At 36.3% G+C, this 25,451-nt stretch overlaps 1 protein-coding gene across 1 annotated transcript in view; it reads right to left on the bottom strand.

Annotated features, from left to right (window-relative positions):
• The window catches only part of LOC112452835 (netrin-1-like), a gene marked incomplete at its 5' end in the record, with an annotated part of 98,124 nt that overhangs the window by 40,060 nt on the left and 32,613 nt on the right, over positions 1-25,451 (bottom strand). The window contains 2 exons of the mRNA XM_025013249.1: positions 1,712-1,807; positions 3,105-3,254. Of these exons, the coding sequence (XP_024869017.1) occupies positions 1,712-1,807; positions 3,105-3,254 (246 nt within the window). The remainder of the gene's footprint in view (positions 1-1,711; positions 1,808-3,104; positions 3,255-25,451) is intronic.

The following is a 25,451-nucleotide window of genomic DNA, read 5'->3' as shown; positions in this document are numbered from 1 at the left end:
AGATCGACTTCCTTCCACCCTGATCCCTGTTAAATTTGCGGAAATAATAACTCGAGATCGCGCGCAGACTCAGACCCGTACCAAAGTCTACTCGGTTGCATATACGCAATGCGTGTTAAAGTTCGACGCAGTTTCTCATTACAAACTCGAATTTCGAAGATAAATTCCAAATATTTTTAGTCACAATATATTTCTTACAAAGATATTGCTATATAAAAACAAAATAGAAGTTCTTTCTCTTCAACTTTTTAACATATCGACACAGTTTTGATATTGATGTTTCCCAAGAAAATAAACGAGAAACTTGGTAAAAAGAGATTTATTTCTTTATTGGTAAAAATTTTTTATTTTTTTGCTTTATATTTTTTGCAAATATTTTTGGTAACGCGAAATAAAATATCTTTCAAGTTTTTTCACATTTTGGGGTAATATTTAATTCCTAAAATCGTAAATATGATAATACTAATGCGATAAGAATGTAGATTACATCTGAAGAGTGTCGTTATAGTAGCGCAGAGATTTTAAAGTATAATAAACTCACTATTCATCATTCATTTATAATAATTCTCAATCGCTAAGGTATAAAGGTATAAATTTCGTACTTATCTTGAAAAATTTACGTGAATTGATTTAAGAACGTCTTGATATCGTACCGTAGGATATAGTTTTTTACATTCTATTTCCTCGAAATAGCGTTTTTTCAATTATATCATTTCAATATAGCGAGAGATTCGTGATACTGTCACAAATTACTTGAGAGATCATTGTTCTCGTACTTACACTTATAAGCGCTAAATGTAGCTGCTTGACTCGCATTTCACGTTTATATTAAATTAAATCATCGTACAAGACAAATGTAACTCAGAATCGGACATGGACATTTATAGTGCTGAATACGTGACATTAGAATACCGACCTACGCTAATATCGCTTGCCTCTCGAGAAATTATTCCTCCTTCTCTTTTCCTCTTCTTCTTTTCCCACCCATCTATCTTATCTTCTTATACGTTTCATCGTTCGCCAGTGATTTTTACGTCGCCCAGTGTGTCACCAGCGGAGACTTCGACGCGGCGTCGCAGCGTAACGCTCGGAATATCAAATAGTTCGGGGGATAGTAAATGCATAAAGAACGAAATACAGCGAAATATAGTCGCGCATGGAAGTGTTTTATGCTATACACTGAACAATCATACAACGAACCAAAAACGGATTATTGCGGTTGAAGTTTGGGATATATGCATAATAAACGTTAGAAGTTTTAATACATGTTCCTCTAAATTAACATAGCGATACAATATTTAATATATTCTTCAGAAAATCCCATTATCTAAAATTCATATTTCACAAAATGCAATAACAAAAATTATTTTGCAAAACGTATTTCTCTGAAAGAGTATTTTTTACAGTTTTCACTTTGTGAGGTATAGTTAATTAATTAGTAATTATAATTAAGTTAATAGCTTAATCAACACTTAAGAAACGTGGTAAGTCGACAGTTGTATCCCACTTTACGAAGCCAGATGTAATTGAAGATGATATGCAGCGAATATAGGTACGTCAAAATCTAGCCGAAGGCTCGGTGTCAACTCGAACGAAAACCCATGAATAAATGAACACGAATACGAACATCTGAAGATTCGCGATCGCCGTTCGTTCGTTGTTCATTTGCTCAGTGTATACGCACCTTCGAGTTTACTTTGCACTTACTTACCAGCTCGTCCATCGTATCCGCGCTCGTCGTCGTCATCCTCATGCTCGCCGCTCTCCTCGCCAGCCGTGCCCTGCGTCTGCACGACCCTGGGTATCTCTGCAAGAATACGAGATAAATGAGAAGAACGAGCCTGGATGGAAGGCTGAGTTAATCCTGCAGGTGTTCGTGCCAAGAACTTCGCGCTCGGATCCGTAATTGTTTCTCTCTTACACAGAGATTGCGAAAAATATCTATTCTCCGAGCTTCTTGGAAATAAGTAAATCATTAACAAATAGATTGAAAATCTTAAGAACGTTATCTTCGCCTTTTTTGACATATTTAAAACTATAGAAGTATTCATTATATCTGTGATATTTTTAATCTGAGGTAATATGCATCACAAAATCTGAGTGCATCGCTCGAAGTACAACCGCACGATATGACATTATTTTTTATCGTTTTATATTTATCACGCTGCCTGCGCGAGTCTTTTATGCACGATAAAATTCGCAAGCACTGTCTTCCTGATACTCCGAGGTGGGCAACGATGTAATCTTTCGTGACATGAACATTCGTTCTTGATTGAAACTCGATTTGAAACTAAAAGCCGTCCGTTGCGATGGAAGCGGGAGGGTCCCGTTCCGATGGTTGCACACACGTTTTCGCAAATTTCGCCTAATTGGACAAGCGCGAGGAGATGCGGCGTCGAGATCGTCGCGTGTTCCTCCCGATCGATCGATCGATCATTCTCGAGGGCAGTACGGGTGTGGTCGAACAAATCCGGTGTCTTTTTTTTTGACCGACCTTCTCGCCACCCTGGTAGCAAGCTAAAAGATCGAACGTAAAATCGGGTTGGTGATAGACTTTTTGCTCTCCGTTTCTGGTCAAACAACATTGCGCGTTCTTGTATCCGGCCGTGTACACGAATACACCGGTAACGATAAATCGCATGGACAGGAAAAAAAGACTCATGTTTTCTCTCATTTTTGAGTTCCACCGTATAATCCATATTTCGAATTCCCATTGCAGTAAGTTTTTAGCGTTCTGAATCTACTTTAAAGCATTATTTTTGAAAAACTGCGAGAGTTCAGACGTTTCCAAAAAACGTAACTGCAAGAGATCCAATTTCTACAAAGCTCTTCTATTGTTTTGTGAGCAAATAGTTTCTCAAAATTTATCTAAATGTATCATAACATCATCTCACGGGGAAAGACACAGATTTTCTCTTATTCTCCGTGGTCAGAATACTATCTTCCTCGTTGTGCCGGCGTGCTTGGCGTAGCTCGCAACAAAACGAGCTTGGCCCGAGGGGGGTGACGAGCGCGCCGGTGGAAACGAAATCGAAATAAAAGATAAACGCGGCAATGAAACCGGGTATCAAGCACGGTGAACGCACGCGTGGGCGTGTACTTACTGATGCAAGGCGCAATATGCGATCTGCTCTGTTGGTAGCCTCTGGCGCATCTGTTGCAAGTAATACCGGTTACGCCGTCTTTGCAGGGACACTGGCCGCTGCTCTGGTTACAGGTCTTTCCAGAAGCTCCGATCGGATGACAGTCACATGCTGTAACGCAATAAACGTGCTAGTTAGTTAACGGAAACAAGAGTAAATTTTAGCAAAATAAATTTTTGAAAATGAACGCACTTAAAGACTATGTTTATTAATATTGTTTTTTTTATTTCGTTATATGTCGCTTTTGTATGCGATATATAGAATCTACGTGGTATGAACGGCGTGACTAATTTTCATGTCAAAACATAACTGAAGAACTTTAGTCAAATTGGCTGTGTCAGATCCACTTTCATCAACCCGTTCGCATTAGTGCATAGTGTTCGAGTTTACTGTCGATTGCATATCGTTATGCTGTATCGCGCCTTCGAGATACGCTCGTTCTATTAAGAAACAACGCAGATAGGCGACCCGGAAAATGATGGAGATAGCCAAACAGGCATGACGATCCGCTACCTGAAATTAAGATAAAGCACGGACTTTACATGGCGCCTATAAAAGGACCTTGGCCATTGGCTGCAGCTCGATATAAACGGAAGATCTTACGCGGGATAAAAGCAGTTTATTCCCACGAGCGAAACACGAGGAGTATACTAATGCGGCGGAAATACGCGCGATTATCGGCAAATTGAAAATAAGCGAAACTTTTAGACGAGATTAATTATATAGAAATTAAGTTACTGATTTTTTTCGAATTTAATTTTTATAACATTTAAGATTAAATCACCAAAATATATTATCAAAATTATATTCAGGAGCGCGTTTAAGTCTATATCTCATTTAAATGAAAAGCTCACCATTATATCAGAAAATAAAATATTGAAAAATGCGTAATCTCTCTAGAAATATGTATATTTTACATTAAATATAACGAAATTAGATGTACAGCGTGTCCGATTTTTAGCAGATCAGATTTAAGTGACAAATTTCCTAATTAACTTAAAATTTTTCTATAACAAAAAATCAAGAAAAACCAATAGATTCTAATTATAAATAATTAAAAATAAAAGATGTTTCACAATTTCACATTAACAAATAGAAATCTTATTTTTTCATCATTCTCTAAATCTGAATCAGTGAATAGTCACTGATTCAGCGATTTATAGAGCAGATTTAAACTTGATTGTGCACAGAATTTTTATTTGTGAATTGATTACAAATTAAGAAGTTGCAGAAGATGATAATATATATTGAAATTTCCTGTGATTTTAAAGAATTTAAGAAATTTTATTGAAAATTAATTTGATTACGTGGAACACGCTGTACATGATGTGTTATATATCGTAAATGATAAAAGGGGACTATGACATTGAAATAAATGCATTCTAGCCTTATCCTAATTTTATGCGGCCTAATCTTGCGTAAGGTATGCACGTGCGAGATATTAAAGAGTATCCCTTCGCGATTGCCACACGTAGGACGGAGAGTATCTTCATAGGCCGGTCATTTCGGAGGATTTATAAAATCAATCAGACGTGCCTCGACGAATGGATCGCCATCAAAGCATACTTTAGAGAAAGCTTAAGCTTCCCTTGAAGATTGGTTTATGGTGAGCTGAAGAGAAAAGCTAATAAATACTCACGTTTGGTTATACCAGATACTTTACATAGGCACAGGAATAAACAATAGAGTTATCTCTTCGAGTACTTTTTCAGTAAATAAAAAGATCGTTAATTTGTCTTTAATTTATAATTATTAAAATCTTATCGAAAATTGGTGGTGCAGTTATTATTTAACCATAAAAGTTAATATCCCGAAAATTACAGGACAAAAAAAGGAAAGTAATAAATAAAATTGATTTACTGTTACATTTGACGGTAATAGGTGTTAACTGAATACCGCAGAAATGGTACCTTCTGTGCATGTTTTTCCTGTGTAAATCATAAAACGCAAATAACTTGTGAAAATAAAAAAGCAACATAGAATCATGGTACAAGTTACCGTAATTATACGAGCATTAACATTCTGTCTCTCGAGAGTCGCGCGTTGCCGGCCGCGATTTACTACCAATAATCGCAACAAAATTGCGCTCATCGTAAAATAATAACCGCCTGATTTACGACAACCGTGTGTAATCAATTGTATCCTTCTCGTAAATTGCATCCTGTTGATAAAATACAGGGCAATGAAAAACTTATGTCGCGCACGAAGGGCTGAAATTAACAACAATGTGTGCAAAATAAATCTCATTATTCAATATATCTCATATGCGAGATATGTGATGATTAAAAAGTAAAATTGATATACGTCAGCGAATTGAAAATATTTTCGGACATTTTCAGAGGAAAACGAGGTAGAATTGAATATTAAAGTAACAATTTAAAATTCAAATGATGAATTTCGTGATATTATCTTTTTTATTTTGTATATTAGTCATTTTATAACGAGAGTTTGAGATGGATTGGTATCTTTTGAAATCTATTAATTTTATAAACAGAATCATATGATTCATGATGAAATTAATGGATCCTAATTATCTGACGCCGAGATTTATCGATTAAAGCCGGAGCATATTAATTAAAACTGACGTCTCACTGTTTTCCATGAGCTGACGAGTAGCTATTATAGAACAAAGTTGATCCCCATCTTCTTTCATAACTTTCTCGCCGAGATAATTGTATCGCGTGTGGTGTACAAGGCAACGTCTCGTTTAAATTTGCGTTCTCGGCATAAATTACCATCTGCTCCGCGGGACGCTCCACGAAAATTAACGGGGGATACGATTCACATAATTCTTAATCGTCGACGCTGTCGTCGGCTCGCACATTGACGTGAATCGCTGTTCGATCGTTCTTGAGCGAGCCGCCGCGGTTGCTTAGATTCATGGTGTGCAATCAAAATACAATCGCCTAATAAAAATTTTATTGCTACGAGTAGGTACATATCTTCGTGATTAGCGCTTGACATAAATTGGACTCGCCAATATTTCGTACAGGTTGATGTCGACGACGATCGTGTATCTTATTTCGCTATCGCAGTGAATTCCACGTGATAATAATCTTATATACATATTTTGCTAGTTTTTTAAACACTAAGTAGAATATTATAATTTTTTAAATTACAATAGTTAATTAAATAACAGAGAATTACTGTCAATTATTTAAACTGATCTAGGAGAAATGAAAATGTTTTCCAGCCTATTTATGGAAAAGAAAAATTTTTCATGTAAATTCATAAAGAAACATAATGATACATTGATTGAAATTTAAAAGAAATTTCTCAGTATTTAAGCAATTAATTTTCTCGTTATCTACCAGATTTTATCATTTAGCACCATTTAACTTGGATTGCGCGACGAATGGCTTAATCAACCGCGAACGTGAGCGAGCCAGTTCGATCGGCGGTGCAGATTGCAATTCCGCGGACGTATGTCACGAGAGGTCACGACACGGTTTATTGGTCACGCGGCGTTGTCATTAGAAATGTCATAAACAGTGATTAGAGACATCACGGCGGCGCGGCGGCGACGCGGTTCAAGGCTTCAAGGATTACCCACGTTTCTTGTTGCGACGGCCGCCGTCGGGGATATGAATTGCCGCCGTCTCCTGCCGACGCGCGACGTTGGAAACGACGTTCGACTTTCGACACCTAAATCGCCGTAACGGTTGTTTCGTATCCGCGCGACTTGTCTCCGGAGACAAGGAGTCGTTTGTTCCCTCGTTACCGGCCCTTTCGTTACCTATAAATTCGTTATGCAACTCTCTCGCCGCGCGAGAGGCTGCATGTCGGAGATGAAAGCGGCAATCGCGCGTCACGATACCGCGTGGAAATCATTCGAGCTAGAATTCTTGGATATCGTTAAAATCGATCGTCACCGTTATTGCAACGGTATTATTATGCATTGGAAAAGTAGCTTATCGAAAAATTAACCCTTCTGTTTTTATCGCTGATGTGTTATATGTATAAATTGTGAACTAATATAACTATATGTATATGTTATTACAGACAGCTTTAGATTTTAAAACTACTCAGATTTTAATATTATCTGATACTTATTTACAACTAAGTTTAAAATATCGAATTGCAAATTTTAGTTAAGTGATCTGCAATTACATTTAAGAAATTATATTGTTTGAAATTATATTATTTAAATTTTCTTTCTTAAAATATATTTTTTAAAATAATCCATACATACTTTTAAATAATTAAATATAGGTATATAGATATGTTATATATAAAAATAAATACATATATTTAAATTTAATAATCGTATTTTAGTAGATTATAATTATGCAAAGCAAATACATTTAATGATTTGCGATTTCTATATTAAAGAAAAGCCTTGAGCAATCTTCGTAGTTCTAAGAATAAACCTGCGACGATGAGATGAAGGCTGTTCGAAAGTTGGACGATTAAATATAATACTCGTTAAATGGGGTCGTCAACTAACTTTTTTAGTAGCATATTATCTCGTTACGCAACAAATTACGCAAGAGACTATGTCCGAGAGATACTTCTTGCACGCGATCTGAAAAGTAGCTAATGTTACACGGATTTGATAGTGATTTTTAGCAGCATAGGAACGACGACAGGAAAAGGAAAATAAGAAATATAGTACTTTAATTTTTCTCGTACATATAAAGAAGGTATTTATATATCTTCTTAAAAGCGTATTTTTCCCATAATTTATATAAGAGCAATTTATTTAGTATATTTTTCGTTACTTGGAATAGAACAATTCAAATTACATAAAAATGTTAGAATTGCAGGAAAATGAATTACATGAAAATACGCTTGTTATGAGACATTCTGTATGTAGAACTTGCATCAATGGTAATGACTATGATGTCCCTCGGCGACCCTTCACTGGCACGCAAGTGTCTCGTATCTCATCCGCCATCTCTTGGCATATTTCTTTAGATTATAACGCTAAGAAGCCAATTCGTTTGTCTCCTATCTTTCGCTTATTGGTGAGATCTAAGCTGGAAAAGACACTGTGTGCGCACACGGTTAAATCCATTAAGCGAAGGGAGAGCGAAGAAAACGACTATGATGTCTGGGTATACAATAGATCTCTCCCTATCTTTAGATAGCTATTCTAGAGGCACGTCGCTATTCTAGTGAATATTCTACGTTAACCCGATCGCCAGAATTCGAAACAAGAATTGTCGGATTATGGCGCCGGCGTGGCGGTACAGAAGCCGAGTCGGTTGCGCGCCGTTTTCACGCGGAATCTAATCCAGGATTAAGAGCGCGTTTATACAGAATTGCTTGTCAACTTAAACTGTGCTCTTGTGCGCTGGTTTGCTGCCTGTTATTTCTCGCCGTTATACGATTGTGCGTTTCGTCGACACATTTGTCGTGAATAACGATTTATATCATTGTCAAGTGTAGGAAAAGCTTTCACATAATAATTACTTATAGTTTCTTAAAAGATTATTTAGATACATCTTCGATTACTTTTTACATATAGCATCGAGTAATAGTACTATATTTTCAATAGTACTTATCCTAAACAGTACTATATCTTTAGTATAGCATTTATCTTAAATGCTGCATTTCGAATTTCTTCTAAAAACTGAAAATCGAATGATGTATCTAGCGTTATAGCAGTACCGAAAAAAAAATGAAAACTACAGTGCATCGAATAGTCATCTTTAATCATTCGTGCATGACTCTCTCTTTCTCTCTCTCGTGTAATAACTCTGCTTATAAGACTTAGAATCGGACTCGTTCCTGGTGCGTGTACGACTACGATAGTATCTAGAAGGGTTGGTATTCAGATATGTTCTCGAAAGGTCAGCGCGCGCGAATAATCGGTACGATAGCGCGCAGCTCAGGAAGCACGACGAAGCACCGTAACTCACATTTACGCCTGCAAAATAAGCGGGCATACCGGCGTGTCACTTATCGCCAGCTAATATAAACATGACTTCCCCGAGACACCCATAGAGATAGAAGAAAGTGCGCGAGGCTCATTCACGGGCATTTACATTTTATCCGCATGCCGTGCGCGGCACGCCGTGCATGGGCCGTGCGCGGGTCGATTTTGGAAACTATTAACTTGAACTATCGTCTTCCACGCCGGCGCCGTCGGTCGTACGGCCATTCCGCTTCAGAGAAATCGCGCTGCGCGATCTCTAATGGTCCCACTTGTTGTAACGAGCCGAGGCATATACAGTAATGTCCAGCACGCGGTCAACCGTACTGCCTATTCCACATCAACATCCGCTTGTTCCTTTCTGCCATCTATTAATACCTTTTTATGTATGAATCTAAGATCACGCATGCTGCATTTCGAGCGTTTGGATTCTTAATGATGGGCCCATTTATAACGTAACAATTGGGTTAATTTTGCAAATAGATATCTCTTGTATGTATTATTTTCTAAATAGGTATTTCTAATCAACTAGTGTAGTGTTTTTTTTCGTAAAGAATTCTCAACTAGAAAGGATGTACTCGGTAATAGAGATTTATCTTCGGTAATAGAAATTTGTATCCTACGGATTGTACACACTTATTCTGTTAACGTAACCGCACTAAATCTTATAAAATTTTTTAGTTCGTTTGATATTAATCGGCATGTCAGTGTTCCTAACTTTCCGAAAGGCGTAATTTTACGTAAGACGCAGCTTTTCGCCGCGTTTCGCATTGAAAAAATACGCGTAATCACATTTTCTTTGCGTCTCTGCTTTTTCGTAATGTAATTTTCCCGCCGCCCTTCAGCGAGACGAAGCTGTTCGGATCACGAGCATTCGCTAAAACGAGGCTTCAGAGAGACGAGCAAGCGAGCTCGCCGGCTCTTCGAGTCATTCCGCTCCTCAGTTCTTCGTTCCCTCTTCTCATGATTAGCATATACCGACATTCGTGGAAATACGACGCTGGAAAGGTTATCTGAGTTCTGTCAGCGACTTACAATAGTGATGTTATTTTCACCAATAAAATTTTCGTTGACATACCAATAATTCACGTATAAAGTTCCATCTGATCCATCTTCTGGTACCGAGAAATTAACTGTACCGTTAACAAATGATAAACTTATCCCATTCATTCACGTGATTTGTTTTACGGTAGAAAATATTAGAGGGAGAATATATAAATGTTAATTTTATCTATTTTATATTTAAACTGATAAATCGTACGCATAAAAACTAATTACAAAAATGATCTAAATTTTGAAAATATAAAATATCTTTTAAATAATCAGTTATATCTACAAATTGCAGACTTCCCAAAAGCGTATATTTTTAAGACATTTTTTTAACAATATAATTTAATTATAACGTTTTTGTTCTAAGGTTTTCAAAACAATGTTTAAAAGATTTTAAGAAAGATCATATTTATATCCGGCTAACAAAAATTTGTAGGATTCAATATGAATTTGTAAAAATATAAAGATCATGCTAAACAGCTAAACGAACAGTATAGAGTTTCATTTAAATTTAAAACATCTGTCCGAAGTTTTATTTCTTCAGAACAGAATAGATAATGCGGTCTCATGCAAAATAAAATAGAAATATGACGTTAAATCGTACAACACTTCACGAAGTTGTCAATTGCCGTAATCTCGCTCTTTCGCATCATCAGCCGGGTAACGTCTTGCGCTTCCGGCTCGGTTCAGGGTCTCCCCTATTCACGCTATTGATGTCGTGAAAGCATGAACCGGTCCCTTCGACAGAGCGTCTTCAAGATTAATCCGTTTCGCGGAAGTGCAAATGGTCCCGTCGTGCTTCTACTATCGAGACTGTGGATTTAGTCCTGTGGAACTTCTGTGTTATCCTGGGGCATTGTTGAATCCAAAACGGCGTACTTAAGCCGTATAACTTCTTTATGTTCATTAGTAATACGAGACTGCTTTGGCGTTTAATGGCAACGAGAAAGGATTTAAAATTAAGGTTTAAAAAAGTTCTTAGTAATTAAAATTTTAATCTATAATTAAAGGAGATGCAAAAAAAAAAATACAAAAAAAATGTACTTAAAAAATATAATTTAGCGCGAGACACGCTACCGCGTTTTTTGATACAAGGTAGAGGATTGTAAAATTGTAAAAAAATAGGTATATAAGATGTCTATTTTGAATAAATTATCTTCTTTTTTAAAGGAGAGATTTGCATATTATTTTAAAGCGGACATACAACTTGCCTGTAACATCATCATTGTACTTAAAGTATATATACATTTAGATATAAGAAATGTTTTCCATAACACAAAGGATTTGTGTCTCACAAACTGTTATAATGCAATAAATTCTATTTCGATAAACTTCTCTCAAATTATAGTAAAAACTAGTAAAGATTTCTTTTTAAGATTATCCTTCTCATCATCCTATCTGCCGACGTTCTCAGATGGTGCGTTTACTAACATCGGTTTATGCAGCTTCCTTCGAGATTTCCATCCGGGAGATTTAGTCGATAAGTTGCGAGAAGCTCGGCTTTATATTATGAGCTTAAATCGTAAAAGCGACGCGATCGTTCGGCGCTTAGCGATAATCTCCTTCAGATTAAATCCTTCGATGGCAGCACGAATGATCGTCGCCGCGTTCCTCTTTTGGAGAGGGTTCTTCTTATCGCGACAGACACGCCGCTTTCACGGAGAAGGCACCTCAAGAACCTTGAGCGGTCCTTCGTCTCTCTTCGTGATACTGTTATCGTCGCATCGATCGATCGACCTTGGTGCGTGAGCAATCGTACGTTGGCGTGTACATTCCTGGATTCTCGCGCTTTAAGTAGAATCCAACTCTGGAAGTGTCTCTGACTTGCGACGTCCAGACTGAATAATCAGTCATGGTCAATGACGTTAGAAAGTTTACCCTTGACATTCCCATTTACCTTTCTTTTCTCCCGTCTCTCGTCTTTCTCCTCTTTCTCTGCCTTTCTCCATCTTCGTCTTTCTTCCAATAGCGAGGGATTAAGTATTTTTTTGCATTAAATATGCATTGAGTCGTCGACAACGTCGACAAATATGCCGCGAATAGATATTTATGAAATTCCTTATTTTATACGTGCGCACAAAGTAGATTTTTCGCGACGTTGAAGCTGTAAAAGAAATAATCGATATTCCTGTCTCCGGATTAAAATCCAATCGGTATAAACGATCGCGGGCGCCGGCTCTGCCAAAGCTCGTTTTACATAATGAAATTCCAAACCTGCTTTCGACGGCTCTTCGTTCTTCGGGATTGACTGTATCGGCAAGCCCGGCAAGCGATACCGAAGTCGTTTTTTTTCCTCTTTTTATGATTTAATAGCATTTATTTCTTCGACAAGTTAAAATTGTGAAGTGTCCACAGAAAATGCTATAAGTGTCGAATTAAACAAAAATTTAAAGACAGAGACAAAGACTTTCCGCATCTTAGAATGAATTATCGTGCCATAAAATATGACGTTTATGATACGTGAGATATTGATTTATCTCTTAATTTTTTCTTTTTAAAATATTTTAAAAGTAAGACAGAAAAAAAGATACTAACATGGAATTGTATTTTTCCTCAAGCTCAAATATAAAATAGTTTACATAGTGCATGCAAATCATTGAAGAAATCGCGTTCTCAATACCCCGATTACTTCGTTAATCAAATTCGACATCATCAGTTTCACTTCCAATAATCGTTTTGCATAATAAAATTCAGAAACAACCTGTGACAATTTTTCGCTTCTCGTCATGGTTGATGTTCATAGAAGATCCGACGCTCGTAAGGACTACGGGAGAAAGGGTTCGCTGTAAGAAACGTGACATATTCTTCTCGCCCACTTGCTTATGCACGCTCGTATTTTTCATGCAAGAGGCCGTTGAAGAGCGGTTAATTACGATTGCATTCGGAGTCGAGCGTAAAAAGCTTAGAAGAGAAACTCCTCATTATGTGCGCTATTCAAGATTGTTTCAAAATCTTCTTCAGCCTTAGACCTTAAAGCCGACTTTATATTAAATATAACATATCATATGATTCCTTTACAAATCGTTCTAAAGAGCAATTCAAATACACTGTTAAAGGTTACAGAATGCGAAATTTAAACCAATATGAGTTACATTTATTTTGTTATTTTTAACTACCATGTGCGTCAAAATTTATTAGTTAAACAAACTAGGATTATTTTAACTCCATTAGTTTAGTTAAATTAACATTGCTTTATTTAAATTAACTACATATTGAGTAAGAGCAGTGGCGATCTATGGAATAGTTAAAAATTACTCAAAATTGAGTTTAATTTAACCCTATGAATTTAACAGTGTAGAAATGTCATGCTTCTGAAATTATTTTGAAATTTAAAACTCATTAAAATGAGAGAATACGGAAAATTTTCAGTATATTTATTTATAGCATCAATTAAGTTGAAGTTGATTAATAAATATAATTATGATTTCTTTAAATGTGCAATCGTGCGTTTATTAATATCCATCTTGTTTTTTTTTTTTTCAAATTGCTCGGGCGTTTTAATCGTCTGCTTTTTCTTGTATTCTTTATCTTACGTTTTTCATTCGTGTAATTGCATTTACCATTCTGCCACATACTGTTTCATGATAAACTCTATCTCTATGTTGTGGCACGAGTCACTTGATTAATCCATTGCAAACGCGCCAGTAACCGTAGACTGGCGATTGTATCCTTTTAAGAATCGTGCAGCGCGAAATTCAATTGAAAGGTAAACGTATAGCAGCGTTCTGGATGGTGTCCCGACTTTGTGCGAAATATTCCCAGGTATTCCCCTCTAAAAGTATTTACGGGAGAACACATGTCGAAACAATAGCCAACTAACAATTCGTTTATTTTCCATTTGGCAGAATACGCCACGTCGTTGCACATGAAACATGGTCTTTGAAAAGTTTGCGTTGCACGCAACGTTTTTTTTTTTTCACGCTAGTTTAGCTCAATTTTTAACCTTCCGTTAAAGACAAAAATTGATACTAATTTTATAATACTAGTTAGTTCAATTTTTGATATTACTTTAGTTACTGAGCCTATACGAAATAATTTGACGATAATAGATGTAAAATATGACTTTTCAAATAATATTTCACACACACAGAAAAATCCAAAAAGTATCCTTCCTATTTGTTTTGTATATATTTATCGTATATTTTTCTCCATATACATCCTCTGTTTATCGTATATAATCTCCAGATATAATCTACTACTAACTGATTAAATCTTTTTTTATCGTGAATGAGAAGAAGACCCAGTTTCTTATACTTATCCGATTTTGATTTTGATCTCTAGTTGAAGATTATGGCACATAAAATTCGCATAAATGTCCTGCGTGATTTACGAAGTTCATTCTTTCTCACGCTAAAAAGTACAAGTAAGTTTACTGATCGCGATATACACTCCTGAAAAGACCGCACAGACTCGCATAACCGTGCCTAAATGCGCGAATGTGTGGGAGAAGGAAACTGACTGGATTTTGGGGAATAGGGAGCGGTTGCATTCATCCTGATTATCCACGATCCAAAGAATCAAGGTAGAGGAAAGTGGGAGAAAAAGAGACCGAATAAGAGAGGAGGGCGAAGCTCTCTCTGGTGCGTCATAAATTCGACTTATCGGGTCAGTCTTACGAGCGTACACATATTTATATTCCTATACCTACATGAAATTGTTAAGACGCCTTAAGCCGATTATCGAGGAGGGTCAAACTGACCTTGAAAGGTTTCTTCGCCGTCTTCTTATTCGCCCTCCTTCATTCTCCTCAGTGTGTTAAAAAAATTACATTTCATTAAACGCTTTTTTTTTGCTTAATTATATGAATTCATTGCGTTGTAATCGCGATTGTTTTTTATTTTTAAACGAAACGTCTTTGTTATTTCGAGTATTTCTTACTAATTTATTTAGTATTTCATCTATTATCAAAGAGAAATCTTTTTAGCAGTTATGTACGATATTACATATATATATTCTATATCTTCCTAACGATTAATTAATTAATAAAATATCAACATTTATTAAAAATAATCCAATGAATTGAGGCTATATTAGATTTTTTAAAATTATAATTTTAATATAATAATTTTAATGTAATGTCATTTTAATTTATAATAATTTATCGCAACCTTTCAAATTTTATTATAAATTGCCGTTAAAATCGAGCGATCTATCTAATCACTAATCGACTTATATATTTTACACATTATTATTGATTACTTACTAATGTATGAATGGATTGAGCGTACGAACATAAACTTGGAGATTTAATCAGATAGCGAGTGATATAAGAAAAATTTCGACATCCGATTCGAGAAACAAAGAGTTATCGAGGGAGTAATCTCGATATAAATAACCATTGAATTTAATTCGATAAACATAATCCGATTATAAACGTGAAACCCCTTGCTTATTTCGAAAAGCTCTACCGCGATACGTCATCACGTGGCTTTCGACTTCGAGTGGTCAGTATCTCGAAGCCAGTTAAAGCAGATTCGGAGATGGGTGGCCAGATAAGGATCTTTATGGACAACGGACGTCCTCTTACAGGTGGCATAAATCCCGCGCGACTAATTAGAATTTTATAATGGAACGAAAATGGGTATCAGATTACACGGTCGGCGGCGCTGTCTGGGGGTCATAATTACAAAATGCCGGCGCATGTGCCGAATTTACATTCTATACTCGGACCAAGATGAGATCACGATGAGAAACTATATGGTGACAATATACATATACTATATCACATCTAAGAAGTAAGAAAAGAAAAAGGGGGACAAACGTGTAAAATTAAACTTTATTAAAAATTTAAATGTATGACGGCGATGTACTAATAAAATTGTGTAGTTTCAAAAACAACATAATGATTTAATTAAAATATAAAATTTGATAAAAATATTAAATATAAAATAATTTTGATGAAAATATTACACTACTGAAGTTTAACATAATTAATTTTAGCTAACATTTACATTCTTACTGACAATGAGAGGTAAAAATATCATAATTTGCCTTTTTTGGGTGGGACAAAATTTTCTATTTTATTTATGTAAAATTATGCGTGGAGTGTATCCACAGATGTGTAAAAATTATTTTATTATTTCATCGAAGGAGACAGTCACGGTATTTCTGTGTCACGTAAGTTACCCGCGAGTAAACATCTCTGTACTCTGCGAAATTACGGCGATGTAAATTGAGAGCGGTGCGGAAATTAAGGTAAATGCAAACGGTGAAGAACCAAGAGCCCTCGACTCGGTGCCAACGACTCTTCGTTTTTTTTTTCTCGCGGATAAGTTGAGTTCCGCTTCCACGCAATTATTCCGGCGACGTTCATTTAACCGTTATGATTTATTACACGTTTCCGGTCGTTCTCCAAGAGTCGAAGTACGAGCATTATAAAATTATGCAACGTAATCTCCGCAGACTGTAATGCTATCGTTATAATAACTATTCGATCCCGAAATGTAGAAAGCATCTTTTCGAAAAAGTCAGCTATATATTTTTGAGCATATATTTGGTAGGTATACTTTATGATATATTGTAACCTTTCTACTTTTTCTATCAAAATGTTTTACAAGTCCCAATTTGATTGTACTTTATATTGCCGATAGTCAGTGAATTATTATAGCTCAAAATACTAAACAGAACATATATTTAGTATTGAACGTATTAAAAGAACAATAAAGTAAGATATAGATTATATAAAAATTAATAGTTGTTAATATGCAATAAATACTATATTTTATGAATTTTTGATTTTGTCAGGAAAGTTATTCACAAATATAATAGCTTTCGTCAAAATAGATTTTATAAATCGATAATAATTATCACGCTGACAGAGCTATTCCTGTGAATTCCGATATAATGGATTCCAATATTTAAAAAAACATATGACATTTTTATATCAATATTAAATCTATAAAAATGACGAGTTGCCATCGTTCGATATATACATAACGATAACTCAATATAATTTCATAAGTCTACTGACATGCTTTCAACTACGTTTAATGCTGTTTTACAAAAAATAAACGTTAAAAATTGAAACTAACATATTACTTAAATACTTAATATTTAATATAAATATGATATTAATTTAATTCAATTATTATCAAATTTTTTATTTTTAAGTGACAAAAAATTATTTAATTATTGATTCTTAATTAAAAGAATTGATTATTTTCTACTATTTATAGATTCTTGTGAGATAATGTTAAACAATGAAATTTGCTCTTTCAACATGAAATTATACCAATCTCGTTTTTATTTTGCGGCGGTCAATAATCTATGCCGCGTCTCGCTTTTTATACTACGATATTATATAAGCAAAGTCTCATTTTCTTCGTAGATGTGTTCATGATAATAAGCGGATTTTTATCAAAGCTCGACGATCATCGTGTGTCAGTTTGTGAAGAACATGCGAAGCGGATCCGGAGGCTGAATTTGCATGTCGAAATTCGCCCACTTGTTTCTTCTCGCAGCGGGTAGCTCTTGGGCCATTTTGATGGTCATTTTCGGCCCACGTCCTTCCACGGTCCTACAGGTTCCCGCCACCCTCTCTTCCCGTTTCGATAAACTGCCGTGCATCCGGTCTCAGATATGGTGTCCCGCTGATGTGCTCAACGTGCCGAAAATAACGAAAAGACGGCTCTCTTCAACCTCCGTCCGGTGAAAAGTTTTTAATATGTAAGCGCTCAATTATGTTCGAAAAGAAAAATGACTAACTTGCTATTAAAATGATAATGAAGAACGACCCAATACCCGATGCTATGCACAAGTTTAATGGTAACAAAGGTTTGAATCTCTGTAATCAAGTTAAATTAACACATTAAAGTGTCAAAGTAAAGTGTTTATTAGAATTAGACGAACGGACTACAATTTCCGCGACAATGGGAGGGTTATAAACACACATTTATAAAAACTATTACGTTATATACATTCTGTATATTCTTGAACATTTTAATTTAGTAATTTGTTTTTTCTATTAAACATACTTATTATACCTATATGCTTAGTTTGCTATTTATAAAATGATTGATTAAAGATATAATTCATTTAAACTCACTAAAAAAAAATGTTATAGGTATAGTGATGGTATAATGAATAAATTTATATACAAATACTAAACGATTAAAATATTCTCTCTCTCCGGTCAAATACTTCATATAACTGAAGTATCATGATCTCATGTTTGTCTTTATAAGACAAACCACGAGATTCTCTTGGGAAGATATCTACTAGAGGTAGTTTCCCGTTGCTTTCCTCTAGGATTTTCTGCAGGGTCATCCTATTTCCTAGGATATACACAGGAGTTTTCCTGGGCAAGATACTCTCGGTGGTTTGCCATTGCCTTCCGAGAGGTGGCGATCAAATAAAAACAGACAATTTTCGGTCGGATTTGAACTCGGATCTTCAGCAGCGCACAACTCTCTGCGCCACTCGATCGCCACATTGTCGCTTTGTGAGAGTCATCGTGAAATTGCCACCAGCAAACGTTAAATCATGAACCGTGCAACGAAGGCGATCAATTAAATCGAGAACAACGGGAGCGATGTATGCGCGGCATATGGAGATGCGGACCAATTTATTAATCGGATTATCAGCCTGATTTCCCTCGAGTAAACCTCCCCCGATTCGGCTAACGGGGCTGCACAACGATAAAGTCAATCCGTCGAAGCCCGAATAGTTCCCCTCTCAAACCGCTCCTCGACGTTTCGTCCAGGTTTTCTTCGAGGATTCTCTTTTTCGTGCCGTTCTTCGATCGAGTCGCGGCTCTCTTCCTCATCTCTTCCTCATCTTTTTTATCTCATATAAGAGGTAGAAGAAGAAGAGAAAATCGAGGGTTTCTTGGCGCGTCTTTGATCGAGAGAGCCGGATAGATTGACGGGATCGAGAACGTGCGCGGGTCAAAGCACTGGAAGTGAATCGAGGCTTTTTTTCCACTCTCACCTCCGAGATCAAAGCTGGCCGCATCACGGTGGCTCTTGACGCGCGGCGGCCACAAAGCGTTTATTCCCACCTTCGGTGTGTCTGTGAACGTGACTCGTTTCGGATTTATCGTCGACGAGGATAAGAAAGGAGCGAGCGAGCGAACGAATGCTCCTCGCTAGTGGAGAGATGAAATTAGGAGCGGAAGGCCGTTCGCGAATGGAACGCGGGGTGACGGGGGGGGGGGAAGTAGAGATCTTATCATCGCCATGATATAAATTTCCGCGGATCGTCTCGGGATTTCGCGATAACACCGTGTACGAGCAGCACTTCTTTTTTGTCGGACGAAATTTAACTACTGTCCGTGCTATTTCTGCGCGGAATTTAAGTACGATTCTAATCTCTACGAAGGAAGTAATGTAAGATATATACGTACCAATGCATCGAACACGCGTGCACGAATTTAATTAAAATATATACATATAAGCGTTTCAAATGCACCGTTACACAAGCACATCGCAATCTTACTAGAAAACAATCGTTTTTATGTAATTTACATATATTTGGTATATAAAGAAATAAATTAAAAATCAAATATATACAATTCTTTTTACAGTTTAAAATCGACGTGAGTACGGTCAATATGTGAGCCAAAATATTTTATATTAATGTTTTTTTTTTAATACTTCTATTAAAACACATTTCAGAACTTTTGTGGTCATCTTGAGCCACATAATAATTTTTTTACATCAATCAGCGACAAGTATAAAAATAAGTAATAAGAATATATTGGAAAAGAAAATTACAAGAAACGATTTAAAATTTAATCTATATTGCATTATTAATTTTTATGATGTATTATTAATTTTGCAGATATTAATATAAGCTTCGAGATCAAAGGCAGAAAAGTTTGATGCGTTCTCATAGGTATCTCGCGGATTGACACGGCATAATTCAACTGACCAGTCGGAGAACGTGGTAATATAAAAACTGTATCAATTGACAGTTCTTATATTGCCACGTTCTCTCTCGCGTTGATCGACTTGTTTGTGTCGTCCGAGTCCTCGATGAGACAGCTATGAGAATATAATGTAGGCTTTTCTGCCTTTGGCCTTGAAGGTCGCTCGGCGGTTTGTAAATGTTTTCATATTGATAATAATTACTTTTGCTAAATAGCAATTATTAAATTTTTTTCTGAAATCTCTTTTTCAATTTATTGTATTAATATAAAGATGATTATTAAAAAGTAGGATTTAAATATTTTTATATTAACTCACGAATCTGTGGTGGAGTTGACGTTTTATTAATGAAATATTCAGAGAAGCTCGATATATTTAATTTAGCTACGATTTACCCGTTAGATATTATTACTACATATGTTATTTCGTATCAGATATTATATTAACAATATATACAGTATTGCGCAAACATCTGATTAAATAACGTAAATGAATATAAAACGGATTTTATTAAGAAGAAACATAATATCAATTCAATACGAGCAAAGTTAGATTAATATCTCGACGTCAATTTTCCATGAAAGGGAAGCTTGATTTAAATCACTACGTGCAATCTTCTTACCGCCATTTCATTAAGAACTTATTCTTGAGAGTCAATTCGTGAATAGACGACGAATTAATTTTATTATAATTTTGAGCAACTACAGCATCGATTATCTACGACAAATTGTTAATATAAAATCTGACTTTTCTGCCATAACGCGGGGTCGATATTTGATTTCCGATTCGTCTTCGCGACTTGAAAAGAGTACTCGCTCTCGAATCGCTTAAACTTTGCACGGCGAGGACATGATCGAGGAAGTGGGAGGATATCTCATTTCGTTCATCGTCTCGGGAATCGCACTCCAGGCGGATCGAATTATCCTCCGTCACCGTTTTCGCAGATAAACTTTTTTTCCGATCGATGAAGCTGCGTAGCAATTCAGAAGGAACACCCCGCTCTGCTATATCCTGGAGGATTCACGGCTCATTTGGCAGCCGAGTTTCGCGAAAATTTCCCGTGGCGTGACGGCCGTGCCGTAGATTGGTTATTGAATAAAGCAATCACCATGAGATCCCATGGAATCGCCCCGTTATTCGCCGGCCGCCTTCATAAATGAATGATCGAGCGATATCGACTCGCGCGACTCGGCGCATGATAGGAGCGATGGAAAAATAATCTACCGCCCTTTGACACATAGAATGCGCAGCGGTCACGCGCTCACGAGTGAATTTATCGGGATTAAACGGCGTTATCGAGCTGTACCTATAGGGCGTTCTAGACCTACCGAATAATAATTTAGAAATAGATCCTTTGTGGAGACAATATTTCTTCCGGTAAATTTTTTTTCAAAAAAATCTAATTGCGGAGAAAAATTTTACACTGGGAATAAAAGCGTTGGTGTGAATATTGACTTTATCCAAGGATTTAGTTAAAGTTCACAAACGCTTTCTAAAAAATTATATACGCCAATTGGAAAAAAATAAAGATTTTTTTTTTAATGAGACTTGAATTAAAGTCATATTAATTACACAATCAATTTGTGTCATACAAAGAGGAGTATTATTGCGCATCACTTTCCGCATTAAATTTAATAATTGTAAACTTGCATTTTAGAGTTAGTTACAAGTTGTTGCCGTAAACTGCTTACGATGTACAGAAATTCTAACAACTCAAGTTTTCTTGTATTATATTGCCATCTTGTGTCGTACAATTATGTCTTTCTATGTAAACTTATGGAAATAAGGCTTGCGAGCCTCTTTTAACTTAACCCTAGAATCCATGACTGGGGTCGATTTCGACCCCAGGCGAACTTTGAACTACGCTCCTGAGCTAGCGAGTGACATTATCGACTCAGGACCTGAACCATAATTCATTTCAACTTTCTAAAAGTAGGGTTATGTCGGGCGCAGCGTTAGTTGTTCGCTAGCAGTGAAGTAGCACAGTCGCAAAGCGGGCGTGGGGTCGATATCGACCCCAGTCGTGACTTGCCGTTTGAGTTTCGTCACGGTAAGCTAATTTTATTTTTTTGCTAGAATCAATATATATCATGTATTATTACGTAATCTGAGCATAAATAGTCATAAATATTATTTAAGACGAAATATCACACAATTTAGTCGGTAAAAATCCCGTTGCCTATAGAAGATTGACATTTCGCAGAAAATGGCTGGGCGATATAATGTTTCATTTTTTTCATATTTTTTACTATTTTGTATCAAATAAAAATGAAATAATACTTAAAATACAATTTTTTATGGTTTTTTCATCGACTTTTTCCGTATTTCAACTTTGCGAATTTCTTCATCTTTATAGTCCCAAATAAATATACTTTTTGAACAGAACATAGCGATGACAATTTTTTTCTAATAGTCTAATGTGTCCTCTTTAAAACCCCGTTTGAATTTTTAAAATCGGTTGATTACAAAAAAAGATACAAATTTTTGTTTAAAAAAAGAGGTTTTTGCTGATTTTCTGCGTTTTTCAGTCTTTAAATGGATTTTTCACTAACTAAACTTGAGTAAAATTAAATTTACCGTATACCATTCTCTTCGTTATTAAAAAACGAAGAAATTCATGTAGGTTTAAAGGCCCTTTATTTCTGTAGGACCGGTTTTACGATCAAATAAAGCGTGGGGTCGATATTGCCCCCAGTCATGGATTAGAAGGTCAAAAAAATGAGTCATGGATTCTAGGGTTAATTACATTCATCAAAAGTTACTGAAGAAAGTGTAATGAACAACAAAGGGTCGAAGACATAACTAATTTTGACACGTTCTTGGTGAATGAGACTTTAATCGAGGTAGATTTGAATAATATTCGCTACTTTAGGAAAATTGATTAATAATGCATTCATTTTTTCGCAAAATTGAATTCTTTCTCAATTCCAGAATAATTTTACAGTATCACCTTTTGAAAATTATTTATAAATCATATACGCTCTGAGTGCACGTACACGGAGAAAATTTTATAGTAAATATTACTATGGTGTTGCACTAGCTGCGGACCATCGAGGAATTTCAAGTTAAAATACTATAATTATTGTTTTAAAAACGATTAAATAACGTAATTTTTACCATAAACATAATAATTTAACTTAAAATTCCTCGATGGTCCGCAGCTAGTGCGACACCATAGTAATATTTACTATAAAATTTTCTCCGTGTATGAGATGAGTAAAATAAGATATATCCAATTAATTTTTTCTTTATTCTTAATTGCCACATGATAATAAACCGAATAAAGTTATAGATATTTTTTAGAAATTAGCGCTTTCATATTTTAAATAATTCAAAAATGTTCATAAATAGTGAAATAAAATTTCTCATTTCTTTCAAACTTTCAAAATTAGATAAACACAAAAACGTATAATACTTTCTGAACGTTGTCTCGAAATTTCACGAGCTACAAACATCCTTTCAGGATATATTCAGTGGAAAGAATATGAAATAGTTTTATCGCATTTTATATTTTAATGGTATAAATTAGATCTTTTTTTATCCATGATCAGCCGATCTCAAGTCTTAAACGCGCGCGACGAGAAGCTCGCGGGTCCTATATTCGAGACATGCTTTCGGCGAGCGAGCGGACTCACGTATTCGCGTCACGATGAAAACCCGGCGTCGTCGTGCCCCACGACTCGCCCCGTTTTTCTTTTCTCCTTTTTTTTTCGCTTCCACCCCCGTAATCAGGCAGCTCGCGAAAGAAATTCGCATTCATAACTCAAACCGGTTCTCGGTCCCTCTCCGCCATCCCGTTGGTCCCTCCTTCTTCAGACGACACGTGCGCGTCAGCAAATTGTTATCCCTTCGTGTACACAAGGTTGATTGAACCGCCGCGCCGCCGATCCTCTCGCGATCCCTCCCGGTGTTGTACGTGCTGCGTTTCGATCCGAAACTTCGCACGGACGCGGCTGGAATCTAAGTATGACAGCGTAAACCATCGTAGCCATGAAAAAGATGGATGAATTCGATGACGATCGATTCCTCTCGATAAGGCTGCTCGTTGAATAATAATAAAGTATTCGTACATTAAATTAGCCAAAATATTGAAGAGATGCGTGTGCCGAGCCAATGGAGAAGAGATAAAGAAGATTTAATCTTCTTTGAAATATGCACCTATACTTACGCGCGAACGACGCGCGAGTGCGATCTCGGAGGGCTTGCGGAGAGATGAAGCGTTTTCTAAACAATCGAATCCCGGAATTTTCTCGACCGCGCAACGGGATGGACCACCTGCGACGAGGCGTAGGTGAGAAGCTGTACGAGAGAGAATCTGTAGGAGAGAGATCATCGAGCATGGAGGACCTCGTAAAACGACACGACGACGGGGCGAACGGTGCTGTAAAGTCTGGATGTAGCGCGCGCGTAATGTGGTGTCGGGTCGTGAAGCCTGCCGAGATAAAGCGCTCGTAAAAGACGGACGGCCGTAGCGCTCTGGTCTAGTTTAAATGCCGCGTATATATACGTATGTATACACACTTGGGGCTATAATGCCGCGTATCCTTAGAGATGGTCCATCTCAAAGCCACTCCGTGAACGCGCCACGGCTCGTAACATTAATGAGATCCGTTTGCCGCGGCGGCAGCTTGCACCCCGCCGATTTATCTGGTTCCATCGAAATCATCTATTTTAAGCTGGGGAATGTCTCTAACTCGCGATTATACTTTTTTTTGGTATCATGGCGCGGCATTACTGCTTATCTGAACTAATCTAAACTAATAAACAGCAGGTTAATTTAAACTAATTAGCATTTCTAATTAATTCTCGTGCCGAGGCATTCCATAAATAAATATTTTTTTAAGACAATTCATTATAACATCAATGATACTGTTTGGAGATGAAACAGAAAACAGTTATAAACATCAAATTTATCTTACGTGATGTTTTTACTGAGATGAGTAGGAAATGTAACGATAAAATTAACATTAAAATATAAGACAAAAATATAAAAATAACAATTTATGTTCAACCATTGTCTAATATGCTAACCATATTAAAAAGTTTTTTACAATAACGATTTGTAAGGCAAATACATTGCACGAATGTGTTTTTACTATCAAACGTTTTTTAGTACTTTTCGACGACTGATAAGTTTAACAACAAACTTTTAGTTTGGAGATTTTAGAATCGTAACAGCTACGTTTAGCTCTGCGTTAACATGCAGTGAATCGGGACAATGCAAATCCGTGAAAAAAGATTACGACACCACGATCACCGTTGACTGCGAAAAAGAAGATATTTCGCGAAAGTTTCGTGTCTGCTATCTTCGGTAAAACAAAGGCAACTCGCAAATCCTTGCGAACCGTCTGGCGGGATAAACTGCTCGAGAAGTATTTCGAACTGTTCACCCTCGAACGAAACCTATCTAAAACTTGTAGTATAAGACACGCGAATTTGCCACGAATTTTCTGTTTTTGCATGCGTTCTCGAGGGCACGGTGTACTTTAAAACTAAACTTCGACTTTTCTCTCT

Source organism: Temnothorax curvispinosus, unplaced genomic scaffold (assembly GCF_003070985.1).
Source record: "Temnothorax curvispinosus isolate PA1 unplaced genomic scaffold, ASM307098v1 QBEX01003735.1, whole genome shotgun sequence".
NCBI classification, from domain to species: domain Eukaryota; kingdom Metazoa; phylum Arthropoda; class Insecta; order Hymenoptera; family Formicidae; genus Temnothorax; species Temnothorax curvispinosus.
The sequence above is the reverse complement of the archived record's forward strand: the minus strand, read 5'-3'. Positions and strand labels throughout refer to the sequence as shown.